We start from the raw sequence: 18,513 nt of genomic DNA on the forward strand, positions 1-18,513 counted from the left end.
TAAGAAAATTCATTGTAACTTTGTAGGAAGTAGGCGTTTTGATTCTTGACTACTTAAAAACAAAATTTAAATAAATAGAAACGCTGAATCTGGAATCCCTGGAACTGCACCGAGTGAGCATTGTTTTATCTACAAGGGTATATAAGCTTCGGCTGGCCGAAGGTAGCTTCCTTTCTTGTTTTGGATATTTTTGAATTTTATAAGTTGTTGTTAAAAAATATTATAATCGTAGTGCCACAGAAATCACACAGCCCATAAGTGGCCTGATATTGATGCTACTCAGAAACCCACCCCCATTTAACGCTCAGAAATTATCTATCCCTACACCGCCGCCTGCAAAAAGGAACAGGATTTCAAGAACACAAAAAACAACTTCTGACTTTCCCGCTGGAAATACCTGATTTAACGAAATCACAACTGTATACCCCTGACCAAGTGTTGAGTGAAAAATCTTTTGCTGATACCGTCTCGCGTGACCCTACAGGAAAATTTGTAGTTAGCCTTCCTTTCAAATCGAGTCCTTCGTGTCTCGTTTCCTCGTATGAAACAGCACGACGCCGTTTTCTCTCCTTAGAGCGGCGTATAAAAGTGAACCCGTTAAACCATTCGATGTATACCCAGTTTATGAAGGAATATTTAGCCCTCGGTCACATGGAAGCTACAGATAATAGGATACCCAATGAGCCTCATTATTTTATACCATATCAGTGCGTTCTCCGACCTGAAAGCTCTTCGACTAAATTAAGAGTCGTCTTCGACGCGTCGTGCAAAACCAATTCCCAAATTTCTTTAAATGAAATTCTCTTGGTAGAGCCAACGATTGAGCCTTGCAATACGGTGTTTGAAACAGCTTAGCGAGACATACTCCAATTTTCTTCTCTTAGCTTCACAGGCGTTAGAAAATGATTTTTATGTCCATGACTTATTAACAGGGACCGATTCCATGCAGGAGCTAAGGAAATTGCGAAGGGAAATCACAGAGATTTTAGAATCTAAGTGGGCCTCGAATTGTACTCTCATCGAGCAACAGGTCGATGAATCAAAAGTGCTCATTGGCGAAGGCACCGATACAAAAACGTTGGGTCTTACTTGGAGTACAAATTAGGATACATTCAAATTCGACGCTCAGAAGTTACAGCTTGAAGACCCACTCACTAAGCGATCGATGCTTTCATTTGCAGCGCGTTTGTTCGATCCGTTAGGACTCATTTGCCCTGTCGTTACTCTTGCAAAAATTTTTATTCAGAAATTATGGTCGATACAAATTGGATGGGACGACGAGATAACCGCCGACGTACTGCATCGCTGGAAGACAGTGTCATCATGCTTTGCAGATTTGTAAACGTTAAAAATCCCTCGACATGTCAGTCAGTTAGGTGGCTCTTATCAAATCCACGGGTTTGCGGACGCGTTGTTGTTTGTACGTAAGTTCAGTGACCTCAGAGGAGATAAAAGATAGATTGCTAACAGCCAAATCCAGAGTCGCACCGATCAATAGACTTAGTGTTCCACGGCTAGAACACTGTCCGGCTCACCTCTTAGCAAAGTTGTGGAGTGATGTGCAAACACTCAATCTTTACAGCGGAAGTTCGGAAGTTCGGAAGTTGTTCTCTTTGGGTTGAGTACTCATCTGTCGAAGCTTAAAACATTCGTCGCAAATAGAATTTCGGCTATTCACGAGCTGGCTCCAACTGCAGTCTGGCGACACGTCCCGACTAACATCAATCCAGCGGACCTACCCTCTCGAGGAACTACGGTCAAAGATCTTGATACGTCCCTTTGGTTCGAAGACCCTTCGTTTTTGTCCATGGACTCAACCCATTGGCCAGTTAACCCACACTTGGCTAACATGCCCCTCGAAAGCCAACTGGAAATGAAACCTCCAGCAATCGCTCATATGGCTGTTGTTTCTAATCATCCTTTGCTACAGGAAGTCGAAAATTCGTCTTGCTATATGAAGGTCTTGAGAATTACAACATTTATCTTCCTTTTTGTGTACGGCAGGACCTGGAACTTGTGGAACGAGCACGTAGTATTAGCTACAAAACTTAGTTTTTCATTTTCTATTATCGCGCAGGCTGTTCAGGGCGAATCGTTTTCAGTCGAATTTAAGAAACTAAAGAACAATTTGCCATTACCTAATTCTTACCACTTATCAGCAAGGAATGTTTTGGAACTCGTACTTTAACCTTGATGCGAGTAGGCGGTCGGCTAGCGCAGAACCAGTGCCCAATTTCCCATATTAATGCCCAAGGGGAATCGTTTTGTAAAATTATATATCGAGCACCTGCACAACGCTAATTGCCACGCAGGAGCCCGCGCCCTAGTCGGCCTGCTTCGGCAGACAATTTGGTTGATCAATGCACGACGCGAGTGCAGTGCTGTTGTGCGACGATGCACGCACTGTTTCCGATCTGCCTTTTGACCGTGTCAGAGTCAGTCGACTTTTAGAATAAGCGGAGTCGATCTGTTCGGTCCAATCAAGGTGTCGCTAGGAGTGCGTGGCAAGGCAGCTCTAAAAATGTATGTCGCAGTCTTCATATGTTTTTCCACGAAAGCGGTTCACCTAGAACTGTTGAAAGATCTAACTTCTAACTCATTTATCCTCTGTCTCAGCAGATTTGTTGGGCGGCGCAGAGTATTTTTTCTTGGTATTTGGCGGTTTCCGGTTATTGTATAAAATTAAAAGTGCCCTTCATATATTGTATATTTATATATTTGCTAACCGCTTTTAAGATCAAACCTCTTGAATTCAAAGAAATTTGACTTTGAGTTTTATTTGCTGATAAAAAAAATAATACTCAAGGAATAAGTTTTATTTTTCAATCAGAAACTAAAAATTATAATGTAAGCGTTATATGTGTATAGAAAACAAAACTAAAAAAATAATCATTATTTCCAGAGCTGAAATAAAACTCAAAAAATAATCATTACTTTTAAAGTTTTACAAAGAAACTCAAAGAATTACGATTTTCCTTCGAGTTTTAAATAAAAATTGGAAAAATAAAAAAATGAGCTTGGTCTCTTTATTATTGGGGGCGTATAGTTAACAATGAAAATGCTAACTTCTATTAAAATAAATATTTACCTTAATAAATATGACTTAAATAAGAGTTAAACAAAGCAAAATTATTAGTACAGACTACTCGAAGACTCTAGAAAGGACTACAATTTAGCTGATAAACATTCTATCGGATCTTCCAATGATATTTAAGTATACAATAAATTATAATTTGAACAAAGAACCATAAACGGCTCATGAAGAAATTGGCAGGTGAATTGGGAGAAAAGTTCGAGTGAGTGTTGTTCATTATATTGAGGGCTCCATACAATCGAGCTATATTCCAAAATAGGGCGAGCCATGGAAACATACAAACTTTTTGTTATGTATGGATCGTCGAACTCCTTGGCCCAGCGTTTTATGAAGGCTAAAAGCCCCCTAGCTTTACCAATAGTAACAGAGATGTGGCTTTTAAAACATAATTTGCTGTCGAATAAAATCCTAGATCATTTACTTTGGAAATACGTTCCAAAATACAATTCCCGCGGTAGTAAGGTTGAATATGAGCTGAAGTTCGATAAAAGGACATCGACTTGCATTTTGCATGGTTAAGGTGTAACATGTTAATGGAGCACCAAGACTGAAATTCATTTAGATCCGATTGTAGGCGATTGTGAGAGATTTGGTCCGAGAATGATAAGCAAATTTTTACTTCATCAGCATACATTAATGTAGTGGCAAAAGATATGACGTTTGGAAGATCGTTTATAAAGAGTACAAACAGTAGCGATCCTTATGGTACCTATGTTATTGTGCGAATTTGTTAACAATTTGTTTAGCATGCTCCGCATATTAATGCTTTCAATTTACCATCTTGCTTTTTAGAATAACCATGGTACCGGATGGCAAAATAAATAATCCTCTTTGGACCGCGATTTATTTAGAATCACATAATTAAAGTATTTGTTCGTCATCCATGCTCAAAGGATTTCTTATAGAATCTCTGTCCATGGAGGGCCCCTATTAAAGCAATTACAAGCAAATACATGCCAAACTTTATAATTCTGTCCTTTTTTCACCCATAATATTAAAAACTTTACTCTTTGATAATAAATCTGGCCTTAAAACTAACTATTTACAAGCCAAATATATTTTATTGACTCTATTCCTATCCATCCAGAAATACATTTTTCGAAAAATTATGAATATTTTATATGAGGTAGATGGTTATAGGACACACAAACTGTAAAAAATTGGCGGTGTTGTTAGACTGGGAAAGTCTTGAACCAATTTTTTCAAAATTTAAATCGCGATTTTTGTTAGCTTATAAGAATGGTAAAAATCCAAAGATTGGCTGACATTCTTGAAGGATAACACAAAAATTATTGGCATCAAAAAATTTTCTCAAGAACCACCGAAGGGAAGATACATCAAGAGATATGTTCTTTAGTTGCGGCAGATTACTCGTAAACCAGCGGATCAAAATATTTGAAAATTGGAATTCTTATCCATTAGGTTCCTATCTACCAATCCTTATCTAAAATTTTGCAATATCGCCTGGGGCAGATTTCCCAGGCTTGTTTACATCTAAATTAAAAGTGACCATGCCATCTTATCCAAACAAATCCCAAAAACAGCATATATATTTGTCCCTTTCTAAGCCTCTAATGAATGCTTGAATGAATGAGGGGGCAATGTAGTGGAATTATCGCAATAATAACATTCATTGATATGTATAAATTTATACAAAGTGGAATTCGGGGTGGTTTGGTACAATGCTGCCACAGATATACTAAAGCAAATAATTAATATTTAAACGACTATGATGATAGTAAAGAGTAATCATTTTTAATCAAGGACCGTAAATAACAGTCATTTGAGACTTTTATTTTAAAAATACTACTGTGATATTTTTTTTTAAACGTCAAAAATAACACTATTTTTACTCTTGCCCACAAAGCATATGCATTTCAACAAATCTGGAAAGCAAATTAACTGTTATTTGTCCATGTCTATAAAGTGCATAAAAACCAGTAAAATTGTTGATAAAAAATTGAACAGCAAACACCTATAGTTTAATGCTCACTCTGTGCAGTTCCAGGAATTTCAGATTCAGCGTGCCTAATATTTAAATTTTGTTTTTAAGTTGTCAAAAATCAAAACGCCTACTACCTACAAAGTTACTGTGAATTTTCTTGTATTTGTTTGTATATTCCTATGGGAGCCTTAAGATATAGTGGTCCGATCCGGCTCGCTCCGACATGTGTACTACCTGCAATAGGCCACGATCTGACGATCAAATTATTTTATTTTACAGAAAATGTTTAAAAATGTAAAAAACCATAATAGTTTTCTTTGTAACTTAATGTAACTTAATGATAAATGTGATCAAATATTTTAATCGTCGGACCGTGGCTTTTCTCTATAATTTTGTTGAATCCCACATTTATTCTTATTATTAGTTGTAAAAATTTTGAGTAAAATAAATTAATATTATGATTATAGACAATATGATAATAGTTATATAGTTTAATTTATTTGATTAACCATTATTAAAATTTTTATACCCTTGTAGAGGGTATTATAATTTCAGTCAGATGTTTGCAACGCAGTGAAGGAGACGTTTCCGACCACATAAAGTATATATATTATTGATCAGCACCAATAGCCGAGTCTATCTAGCCATGTCCGTCTGTCCGTCTGTCTGTCTGTCCGTCTGACCGTCTGTCCGTTTCTATGCGAACTAGTCTCTCAGTTCTAAAGCTATCGCGATGAAACTTTCCCGAAAGTCTTCTTTCTATTGCAGGTAGTACATATGTCGGAGCGAGCCGGATCGGACCACTATATCTTAAGGCTCCCATAGGAATATTCAAACAAATATAAGAAAATTCATTGTAACTTTGTAGGAAGTAGGCGTTTTGATTCTTGACTACTTAAAAACAAAATTTAAATAAATAGAAACGCTGAATCTGGAATCCCTGGAACTGCACCGAGTGAGCATTGTTTTATCTACAAGGGTATATAAGCTTCGGCTGGCCGAAGGTAGCTTCCTTTCTTGTTTTGGATATTTTTGAATTTTATAAGTTGTTGTTAAAAAATATTATAATCGTAGTGCCACAGAAATCACACAGCCCATAAGTGGCCTGATATTGATGCTACTCAGAAACCCACCCCCATTTAACGCTCAGAAATTATCTATCCCTACACCGCCGCCTGCAAAAAGGAACAGGATTTCAAGAACACAAAAAACAACTTCTGACTTTCCCGCTGGAAATACCTGATTTAACGAAATCACAACTGTATACCCCTGACCAAGTGTTGAGTGAAAAATCTTTTGCTGATACCGTCTCGCGTGACCCTACAGGAAAATTTGTAGTTAGCCTTCCTTTCAAATCGAGTCCTTCGTGTCTCGTTTCCTCGTATGAAACAGCACGACGCCGTTTTCTCTCCTTAGAGCGGCGTATAAAAGTGAACCCGTTAAACCATTCGATGTATACCCAGTTTATGAAGGAATATTTAGCCCTCGGTCACATGGAAGCTACAGATAATAGGATACCCAATGAGCCTCATTATTTTATACCATATCAGTGCGTTCTCCGACCTGAAAGCTCTTCGACTAAATTAAGAGTCGTCTTCGACGCGTCGTGCAAAACCAATTCCCAAATTTCTTTAAATGAAATTCTCTTGGTAGAGCCAACGATTGAGCCTTGCAATACGGTGTTTGAAACAGCTTAGCGAGACATACTCCAATTTTCTTCTCTTAGCTTCACAGGCGTTAGAAAATGATTTTTATGTCCATGACTTATTAACAGGGACCGATTCCATGCAGGAGCTAAGGAAATTGCGAAGGGAAATCACAGAGATTTTAGAATCTAAGTGGGCCTCGAATTGTACTCTCATCGAGCAACAGGTCGATGAATCAAAAGTGCTCATTGGCGAAGGCACCGATACAAAAACGTTGGGTCTTACTTGGAGTACAAATTAGGATACATTCAAATTCGACGCTCAGAAGTTACAGCTTGAAGACCCACTCACTAAGCGATCGATGCTTTCATTTGCAGCGCGTTTGTTCGATCCGTTAGGACTCATTTGCCCTGTCGTTACTCTTGCAAAAATTTTTATTCAGAAATTATGGTCGATACAAATTGGATGGGACGACGAGATAACCGCCGACGTACTGCATCGCTGGAAGACAGTGTCATCATGCTTTGCAGATTTGTAAACGTTAAAAATCCCTCGACATGTCAGTCAGTTAGGTGGCTCTTATCAAATCCACGGGTTTGCGGACGCGTTGTTGTTTGTACGTAAGTTCAGTGACCTCAGAGGAGATAAAAGATAGATTGCTAACAGCCAAATCCAGAGTCGCACCGATCAATAGACTTAGTGTTCCACGGCTAGAACACTGTCCGGCTCACCTCTTAGCAAAGTTGTGGAGTGATGTGCAAACACTCAATCTTTACAGCGGAAGTTCGGAAGTTCGGAAGTTGTTCTCTTTGGGTTGAGTACTCATCTGTCGAAGCTTAAAACATTCGTCGCAAATAGAATTTCGGCTATTCACGAGCTGGCTCCAACTGCAGTCTGGCGACACGTCCCGACTAACATCAATCCAGCGGACCTACCCTCTCGAGGAACTACGGTCAAAGATCTTGATACGTCCCTTTGGTTCGAAGACCCTTCGTTTTTGTCCATGGACTCAACCCATTGGCCAGTTAACCCACACTTGGCTAACATGCCCCTCGAAAGCCAACTGGAAATGAAACCTCCAGCAATCGCTCATATGGCTGTTGTTTCTAATCATCCTTTGCTACAGGAAGTCGAAAATTCGTCTTGCTATATGAAGGTCTTGAGAATTACAACATTTATCTTCCTTTTTGTGTACGGCAGGACCTGGAACTTGTGGAACGAGCACGTAGTATTAGCTACAAAACTTAGTTTTTCATTTTCTATTATCGCGCAGGCTGTTCAGGGCGAATCGTTTTCAGTCGAATTTAAGAAACTAAAGAACAATTTGCCATTACCTAATTCTTACCACTTATCAGCAAGGAATGTTTTGGAACTCGTACTTTAACCTTGATGCGAGTAGGCGGTCGGCTAGCGCAGAACCAGTGCCCAATTTCCCATATTAATGCCCAAGGGGAATCGTTTTGTAAAATTATATATCGAGCACCTGCACAACGCTAATTGCCACGCAGGAGCCCGCGCCCTAGTCGGCCTGCTTCGGCAGACAATTTGGTTGATCAATGCACGACGCGAGTGCAGTGCTGTTGTGCGACGATGCACGCACTGTTTCCGATCTGCCTTTTGACCGTGTCAGAGTCAGTCGACTTTTAGAATAAGCGGAGTCGATCTGTTCGGTCCAATCAAGGTGTCGCTAGGAGTGCGTGGCAAGGCAGCTCTAAAAATGTATGTCGCAGTCTTCATATGTTTTTCCACGAAAGCGGTTCACCTAGAACTGTTGAAAGATCTAACTTCTAACTCATTTATCCTCTGTCTCAGCAGATTTGTTGGGCGGCGCAGAGTATTTTTTCTTGGTATTTGGCGGTTTCCGGTTATTGTATAAAATTAAAAGTGCCCTTCATATATTGTATATTTATATATTTGCTAACCGCTTTTAAGATCAAACCTCTTGAATTCAAAGAAATTTGACTTTGAGTTTTATTTGCTGATAAAAAAAATAATACTCAAGGAATAAGTTTTATTTTTCAATCAGAAACTAAAAATTATAATGTAAGCGTTATATGTGTATAGAAAACAAAACTAAAAAAATAATCATTATTTCCAGAGCTGAAATAAAACTCAAAAAATAATCATTACTTTTAAAGTTTTACAAAGAAACTCAAAGAATTACGATTTTCCTTCGAGTTTTAAATAAAAATTGGAAAAATAAAAAAATGAGCTTGGTCTCTTTATTATTGGGGGCGTATAGTTAACAATGAAAATGCTAACTTCTATTAAAATAAATATTTACCTTAATAAATATGACTTAAATAAGAGTTAAACAAAGCAAAATTATTAGTACAGACTACTCGAAGACTCTAGAAAGGACTACAATTTAGCTGATAAACATTCTATCGGATCTTCCAATGATATTTAAGTATACAATAAATTATAATTTGAACAAAGAACCATAAACGGCTCATGAAGAAATTGGCAGGTGAATTGGGAGAAAAGTTCGAGTGAGTGTTGTTCATTATATTGAGGGCTCCATACAATCGAGCTATATTCCAAAATAGGGCGAGCCATGGAAACATACAAACTTTTTGTTATGTATGGATCGTCGAACTCCTTGGCCCAGCGTTTTATGAAGGCTAAAAGCCCCCTAGCTTTACCAATAGTAACAGAGATGTGGCTTTTAAAACATAATTTGCTGTCGAATAAAATCCTAGATCATTTACTTTGGAAATACGTTCCAAAATACAATTCCCGCGGTAGTAAGGTTGAATATGAGCTGAAGTTCGATAAAAGGACATCGACTTGCATTTTGCATGGTTAAGGTGTAACATGTTAATGGAGCACCAAGACTGAAATTCATTTAGATCCGATTGTAGGCGATTGTGAGAGATTTGGTCCGAGAATGATAAGCAAATTTTTACTTCATCAGCATACATTAATGTAGTGGCAAAAGATATGACGTTTGGAAGATCGTTTATAAAGAGTACAAACAGTAGCGATCCTTATGGTACCTATGTTATTGTGCGAATTTGTTAACAATTTGTTTAGCATGCTCCGCATATTAATGCTTTCAATTTACCATCTTGCTTTTTAGAATAACCATGGTACCGGATGGCAAAATAAATAATCCTCTTTGGACCGCGATTTATTTAGAATCACATAATTAAAGTATTTGTTCGTCATCCATGCTCAAAGGATTTCTTATAGAATCTCTGTCCATGGAGGGCCCCTATTAAAGCAATTACAAGCAAATACATGCCAAACTTTATAATTCTGTCCTTTTTTCACCCATAATATTAAAAACTTTACTCTTTGATAATAAATCTGGCCTTAAAACTAACTATTTACAAGCCAAATATATTTTATTGACTCTATTCCTATCCATCCAGAAATACATTTTTCGAAAAATTATGAATATTTTATATGAGGTAGATGGTTATAGGACACACAAACTGTAAAAAATTGGCGGTGTTGTTAGACTGGGAAAGTCTTGAACCAATTTTTTCAAAATTTAAATCGCGATTTTTGTTAGCTTATAAGAATGGTAAAAATCCAAAGATTGGCTGACATTCTTGAAGGATAACACAAAAATTATTGGCATCAAAAAATTTTCTCAAGAACCACCGAAGGGAAGATACATCAAGAGATATGTTCTTTAGTTGCGGCAGATTACTCGTAAACCAGCGGATCAAAATATTTGAAAATTGGAATTCTTATCCATTAGGTTCCTATCTACCAATCCTTATCTAAAATTTTGCAATATCGCCTGGGGCAGATTTCCCAGGCTTGTTTACATCTAAATTAAAAGTGACCATGCCATCTTATCCAAACAAATCCCAAAAACAGCATATATATTTGTCCCTTTCTAAGCCTCTAATGAATGCTTGAATGAATGAGGGGGCAATGTAGTGGAATTATCGCAATAATAACATTCATTGATATGTATAAATTTATACAAAGTGGAATTCGGGGTGGTTTGGTACAATGCTGCCACAGATATACTAAAGCAAATAATTAATATTTAAACGACTATGATGATAGTAAAGAGTAATCATTTTTAATCAAGGACCGTAAATAACAGTCATTTGAGACTTTTATTTTAAAAATACTACTGTGATATTTTTTTTTAAACGTCAAAAATAACACTATTTTTACTCTTGCCCACAAAGCATATGCATTTCAACAAATCTGGAAAGCAAATTAACTGTTATTTGTCCATGTCTATAAAGTGCATAAAAACCAGTAAAATTGTTGATAAAAAATTGAACAGCAAACACCTATAGTTTAATGCTCACTCTGTGCAGTTCCAGGAATTTCAGATTCAGCGTGCCTAATATTTAAATTTTGTTTTTAAGTTGTCAAAAATCAAAACGCCTACTACCTACAAAGTTACTGTGAATTTTCTTGTATTTGTTTGTATATTCCTATGGGAGCCTTAAGATATAGTGGTCCGATCCGGCTCGCTCCGACATGTGTACTACCTGCAATAGAAAGAAGACTTTCGGGAAAGTTTAATCGCGATAGCTTTAAAACTGAGAGACTAGTTCGCATAGAAACGGACAGACGGACATGGCTAGATAGACTCGGCTATTGGTGCTGATCAAGAATATATATACTTTATGTGGTCGGAAACGTCTCCTTCACTGCGTTGCAAACATCTGACTGAAATTATAATACCCTCTGCAAGGGAATAAAAATACAAGGAAAGGGATTTGGAAGTTTTTTTTTTGCATCTATTTTTAAGTTTGCTTGGGGAAAATCTTTGCATTAAAACATTTTATACACAATACATTTTTACAACAACCAACTTTTGAGACACAGGGCGGCAAAACTACTACTGTTGGGCCACTATTGAATCTTGAGACAAACATGAATGTAATTTTGAAGTATTGATCTTTCTTGAAGTGTATTGATCTAATTGTCAACCTGAGCTGCGCTCCCAGTGGTAAAGCTGAAGCTCACGCTCTCATGTAACTCACCACACTGGCCACGAAGGCTATTATATGACGTAAGAATAAAGAGTTAAATTTTGGTACTGCGACAAGACGGTTGTATTTGCTTCACTAACTTAACTATCCCCCCGACTCCCTACAGTCTCATGTGGGTCAGGAAAACGCTCCTGCTCCATCAAACATTTTGGCGCCCAACGTGGGGCAGGATAGTTAATTTAAAAAATTAAAAAATCCTTAGTGTTTAAATCAACCCGAACGCCCAAAGTTAATTCCGTAAGCCGCGCATTGTTACGTTACGACTAGCGCTACTTCGTATGTGTTGCGCTGCTCGACGTTCACCTTACGACACACGCACACTTGCATCCGTAGACTCGGCAGTACACCCCCCATACACCATCGTTGGAAGGCGGGGGTTGCTCAGAAGATCTGGATGACGCTACGCTGTTCCCAGTCAGCTACGCCACCTATATTCTCGATTGCGGAGCCGAATCTCCATCGCCCGTCGACAATATCATCTTTAACCTGGAAAAACGTTTCGCTGGACTACGTAACGCCACAACGCTAAGGTTACGTCATAAGTGTCAACGCCCTAGAGCGCTCACGCCAATCGCTGAGACTCCTTTGGTCTCATTCCGCCGTCACTGCAGTGCTTTTGGTTTTAACCTGCAAGTCCTCTGTACACGCATACAGTCACCACGAGTGCCAATAACAGTCACCGCGCAACGCATCAACCTGGAACTGGTTCATTGCGGAACCAGAGCGTTGCCAGATATTCGACTACATAAGTTGGCAGCATACGTTTATAACCACACACCAGAAGCTCTAATTTATAATTACATACACTTTACAAGGCCTTATTGTAAGTGATCCACAAATCACGGCCGTCAAAACGGAAATCGAGGCACTCGACTCAACCGAGGAACAGCTAAACTACCGGGCCGAGCTGGAAGATCTGTTCATCTCTATATAAGTGACCATAAAGGATCAGCTTGGAGACGACGTGCACAATTCGACGCCGCTCGCCCAAGACACGCTACTCAAGCCTGGACCAACATCGTCTCTCAAGCTGCAAACTCTTGCGCTCCCGACCCTTGCTGGCGCGTACTCGGAATACAGAAACTTTATTACTACGTTCCAGCAAGTTGTAGACCAGCAGGAAGCGCTATCGCCGATCGAGAAGTTTAATCACCTCATAAACTGTCTCAGAGGCGCTGTCTTAGAAACCATTAAGGCGTTTCAAGTCACTCCAGAGAATTACAGCAAGGCCTTACTTCGCCTAAAGAGCAGGTACGATAACCCCACCAACGTATTCCTGGATAACATAGTGTCACTCTTCAAATTGCCAATTGTGACAACTGAAAATAGTGTACAGTTGCGCAGCCTGGTTGACAACGCATCAGCGTTGTTTAACTCATTGCGATCTTTAGAATCCGAAGCGCAGATAGCTCAAACGATGTTGATTGCTATTGTCATGGAAGAGGTAGATAAGAGAACCCGACAGCTTTGGAATGAATCTCTCACGTTCGCCACATTACCCTCTTGGACTACCTGCTTAACTTTGATTGAGCGGCACTGCCAACAGTTGGAGTCCTCAATACATCACATCGGCAAAACGAATACGGCTCAAAATACATCAGGCAGAATGCGACAACCAATATGTTCTGGCAGGGATCATCGGATTTTTAGATGTTTGCGACTTCAAAACATGACGCCTGCCCAACGCCTAGAAGCAGTCCGGACAAAATCGCTGTGCACAAACTGCCTAGAAAAGACTTATTATCAATCAAATTGTCCATCTTCAAATAGGTGCAGAATATGTTCACGGCTGCATCGCACTATGCTTAACTTCGATCCGTCAGGACAGGAATCAAGGAGTCCTAGACGGCCAAGTCCGACTAACGCGCCACCTCAGCACCATGTCGCTGAGGCCGTCACTCACGCACACGTAAATACCCACCACGATCAAGTCATTCTGGCCAGGATGCAGGATGCTGTGGGCAACTACGTACCAGGACGTGCCCTGCTAGACTCGTGCTCCCAAGTTAACTTCATGTCCGAAGACTTCCCTTAACAACTTCGTTTGCCCCGAAGCAAGGGACACATCGACATTCGAAGCATCGGTGATTCCTTCACCCGCATCACGCATCGCACTTTGACCGTTGTCAAGTCACGATTCGGTGATTCTGAGTTACCCGTCGAATGCTGTATAACCTCGAGAACCGCCTATCAACCTGATGCAGAAATCGACATTTCATCATGGAACCATCATGGAATCATCATGGAGAAAACGCTCCACTGACTGATGAGAGAAACATTCTTCACCGCTTTGTCTATTGGCCAAATCAATATGGGTCCCCATCTCCCCCTGATGGGTTGTATCTGGGAGCACAGGCAGTCAAGGCCATGCCGCCTAAGACCATAGTTTCCTTTCATCAGAGGATTCAATAAACATGAAATTGGAGCGCTTATGGCGCATAGAGGAAATTTCTACTACGCCAGTACCACTTACTCCAGCGCAAGCTAAATGCGAATCGATCTTCCAAAAATCTGTCTGTCAAGTAGCGGATGGAAGACTGATGGTTCAACTGCCCTTCAAGGATGACCCTAATCTGTTGGGAAGGTCTCTTGAAACAGCACGGCTAAGATTTGCATCGTTGGAACGTCGCCTAATCCGAAACGCGAATTTGCGAGCCGAATACACAAAATTCATGTAAGAATATGAGCGCTTGGGTCACATGGAACTAGTAACCAGCCTACTTCTCAACGAACCCCACTATTACATACTGCGTGTTTAAGCTCAACAGCACGTCAACGAAACTAAGGGTTGTCTTTGATGCCTCGTGCCCAACAAGCAACTACAAGTCCCTAAACGACATCCTTCTAGTTGGACCCACGATTCAACCAGATTTGTTTACACTCTTACTAAGGTTCCGGACTCATCGTTATGTAATAACTGCCGACGTCGTTATGAAATTTTAGTACATCTTATGGAGAAGCCACATTGAACAGGAGATTCGCACATACCAGCTGAACACCGTCACCTACGGTACCGCATCAGCGCCGTATCTAGTAATTCGCAGCCTGTCTCACCTGGCCGATCATCATGCAAGTTCACATCAAATTGGAGCTAAAGCCACTAAATAGTGTTTTTATGCAGATGACTTTCTCGGTGGAGCAGATACCCTAGATCAATTAAACCAGATTCAAGATGGAACTGGCAAAATGACACTCCAACCATCAGGATTTCGTCAATGATACAACGATCAAGGAGCTAAATTTCGACGACTACGCCACTACAAGCACATTAGGACTGAAGTGGGACCAACGAGAGGACATCTTCAAATTCTTATTCAACTGCAGCACAGCTCCGGAAAGGATCACAAAGCGAACCATTCTCTCGGTGGCCTCAACCCTCTTTGATCCGCTGAGACTTGTCTCGCCAGTTATCATGGTGGCAAAAATCCTTCTACAGGAAATTTGGCTTCTTAGACTGCAGTGGGACGAATCAGTGCCAATGACACTCCAGCAAGCGTAGCTGTCGTTTGTGTCGTCCCTACAGCATTTGGACTCTCTGCTCATCCCACGTTTCTGCCTGCAGCCTCATTCAGATGAGGTACAACTTCATGGCTTCAGCGATGCTTCAATAAGAGGGTTCGGATGTTGCATTTACGAAAGGAACAAAGCGTGCCGATGGCCACGTGGAAGTTCATCTAATCGTTTCAAAGTCGCGTGTGGCACCAACGAAGAAGAAGACGTTGCAGCAGCTCGAGCTCTGTGGAGCGCATCTTCTAGCACGACTCTACAACCAGATGAAGGCAGCTTTTCTACAACACACACCCGATACTTTTCTGTGGACCGATTCACAGCTGGTGTTGCATTGGATTCGACAACATTCTGCGACACTTTCTACGTTTGTCGGCAACCGGATATCCGATATCCAAGAATTGACGCCAAACTGTCACTGTCAACCCAGCTGACATGATCTTCAGAGGATGCAACCTTTCAGAGCTCACCAACTCAACATGGTTCCACGGACCTACGTTTTTAGCTGCCGACATCATGGCCGCCTAACGTACACGGCAATTGGGACATGGACGTCGTATCTGCAGAAAAACGCAAATCAGCATTCCTTGCATCGACATCGCCTTCCAGAAATAGTGTCTTGGAAGCCCTCAACAACAAGGAATCCCACCAGTCTGGTCTAAGATTGGTAGACTGGATGCTTCGATGCTCAGATCGCAGATGGATTCAACCTGTTCGTCGGAGGACGATTGGAACTCGCATCGATCCCGGACACTCACAAGCATCCCATATTGCCTCCCGCTAAGGATGTTGCTGTCGTCAACTACGTACGTCATCTACACCTACGGAACTACCACGCTGGTCCAAAGGTACTGGTGGGACCAATGCGGCTGGAGTTTTGGGTCGTAAATGCCCGAGACGTCGCTCGTTGTGTTGTACGCAACTGTGTCCACTGTGTGCGCTACAGGCCTAAGCTGCTGCAACAACTTATGGGCAGCCTTCCAGTCGAGAGACTTACACTGTCAAGGCCATTTTCTCGGTGTGGGATAGACTTCTGCGGACCGGTTCATACCTATCTACGCGTTCGAGGGAAGGTGCCCGTTAAAAGCTACACCGCAATATTTGTGTGCTTCGCCACGAAGGCGGCGCATATCGAAATCGTCGGAGACCTATCAACTGATTCGTTCTTGGGTGCTCTGAAGCGGATGATCGCCAGACGTGGGCGACAATGCGACGAATCTTGTAGGCGCGAGCAACAAGTTGCAAGACCTGAAGGACTTTTTCTTCAGCACCAAGAACCAGCAAGACATTACATCGTACTGTACAAACGAATTTGTAACGTTCCATTTTATACCTCCTAGCGCTCCACACTTTGGCGGCCTCTGGGAGGCTCCTGTTAAAAGCGCCAAGAATCTCTTGTGCCGCACGCTCAAGGATGCCCGACTGACCTTCGAGGAGCTCTCAACTGTCGCTGCTGAGACTGAGGCGATCCTAAACTCTCGCCCGCTCTCTCCACACTCATCGGATCCTAGCGATTTGGCTGTATTATTATTATATTATTATTATATTATTATTGCCTGGTCATTTCCTAACCGGGGACTCCCTTCGAGCACTCCCAGACTGGCCTGTCAAGGATTATCAGCTCAACTGCTCTCAACGGTGGAAGCGTGTCAGCGCCATCAAGCAACACATCTGGAGGCGCTGGTCTACGGAATATCTTCCCGAGCTTCAGGCCAAATCAAACTGGACGACTGGATCTCCGAATATCGCAGTCAACGAAATTGTCCTAATCCCCAAGACCATGTCCCTCCTCATCGATGGCTGTTGGGTCGCATCGAAGCAACTATACTAGGTCAGGACAACCACGCCCGAGTCGCGGATGTCCGGACGTCGAAAGAAATTATAAGGCGACCGATTCACAAATTGGCCCCTTTCCCAAATCATTTAAAGTAACAAGGTACTTTCAATAGGGCCGGAATGTTGGGCCACTATTGAATCTTGAGAAAAACATGAATGTAATTTTGAAGTATTGATCTTTCTTGAAGTGTATTGATCTAATTGTCAACCTGAGCTGCGCTCTCAGTGGTAAAGCTGAAGTTCACGCTCTCATGTAAAACACCACACTGGCCACGAAGGCTATTATATGACGTAAGAATAAAGAGTTTAATTTTGGTACTGCGACAAGACGGTTGTATTTGCTTCACTAACTTAACTATCCCCCCGACTCCCTACAGTCTCATGTGGGCAGGGATCGTAATTTAAAATAAAAATTAGAAAATAATAATTATTTGTTGATTTTTATAAAAAAAAATTAAAATAAGTCTTATTTTCAAATTTTTATAAGAAAGGAAGTTAACTTCGGCCAGCCGAAGTTTATATACCCTTGCAGGTATGCCTACTTAAAATGTGGTTTTTACATTGTCAAAAATCAAAACGCCTACTTTCTACAAAAATTACAATAGTTTTTCTTTTATTTTTTTGATTATTCCTATGGGAGCCATAAGCTTAGTGGTCCGATCCGGCTCGTTCCGACTACTACCTGCAATAGAAAGAAGACTTTTTGAGAAAGTTTCATCGCGATAGCTTTAAAACTTGTGAGGAGTCGAAAACTCCCCACAAACTGTAGCAAACCAGAATAACGGATCGCCGGCCGCATACCAGTTACGGCGAATTAGCGTAGTAGCGGCGCGGCAAAGAGAGAGAATGGAGACTTCAGGTGGAGAGAGATAACTCTAAAGGAGAGAGTTTGGAGAGTGAGAGTCGGGAGAGCGAGGGTGCAGACAGAGAGAGAGAGTGGAGACTTCTCCGGCAGAGCGAGAGTGCCGGGTGCAAAAGGAATTAACGGAACAGGCACCGGACTTTGAACTCTGCCGTGGATTCTTATTATATATTTTGTTGATTATTCCTATTAGAGCCATAAGACATATGTACTACCATAAATAGAAAGAAAACTTTTAGGAAAGTTTCATCGCCATAGCTTTAAAACTGACAGACTAGTTCGCATAGAAACGGACAGACGGACAGATTGACAGACGGACATGGCTAGATGGACTCGGCTATTGATGCTGATCAAGAATATACATACTTTATATGGTCGAAACGTATCCTTGCAATGCAGTGCAAACTTTTGACTGAAATTATAATACCCTCTGCAAGGGTATAAAAACATAGTTCGTATAGTTTTTTTTGTTTACTCACGTATAAAGTTCTGCTAGCTCTGCCATATTATAATGCCTGTCTATTTGCTGTTCATCTACAACTCTGAAGCTCATTGCTTGCTTTGTGACAGATCGAGAGTAAACTTTTTCTTCCATTGTGCCCTGTACAAAACAAGAATAAAATATTTTAAGGAAAATGTGTTCATAT

The 18,513-nt window shown here is 40.7% G+C and overlaps 1 protein-coding gene across 1 annotated transcript in view; it reads right to left on the minus strand.

Moving 5' to 3' along the window:
* LOC138912734 (transcriptional regulator ATRX homolog) overlaps positions 1–18,513 on the minus strand; it is a 1,213,613-nt gene that overhangs the window by 280,488 nt on the left and 914,612 nt on the right. The window contains exon 15 of the mRNA XM_070213992.1: positions 18,346–18,467. Within this exon, the coding sequence (XP_070070093.1) occupies positions 18,346–18,467 (122 nt within the window). The remainder of the gene's footprint in view (positions 1–18,345; positions 18,468–18,513) is intronic.

The sequence above is a fragment of the Drosophila takahashii genome, chromosome 2R, assembly GCF_030179915.1.
Source record: "Drosophila takahashii strain IR98-3 E-12201 chromosome 2R, DtakHiC1v2, whole genome shotgun sequence".
Lineage (NCBI taxonomy): Eukaryota > Metazoa > Arthropoda > Insecta > Diptera > Drosophilidae > Drosophila > Drosophila takahashii.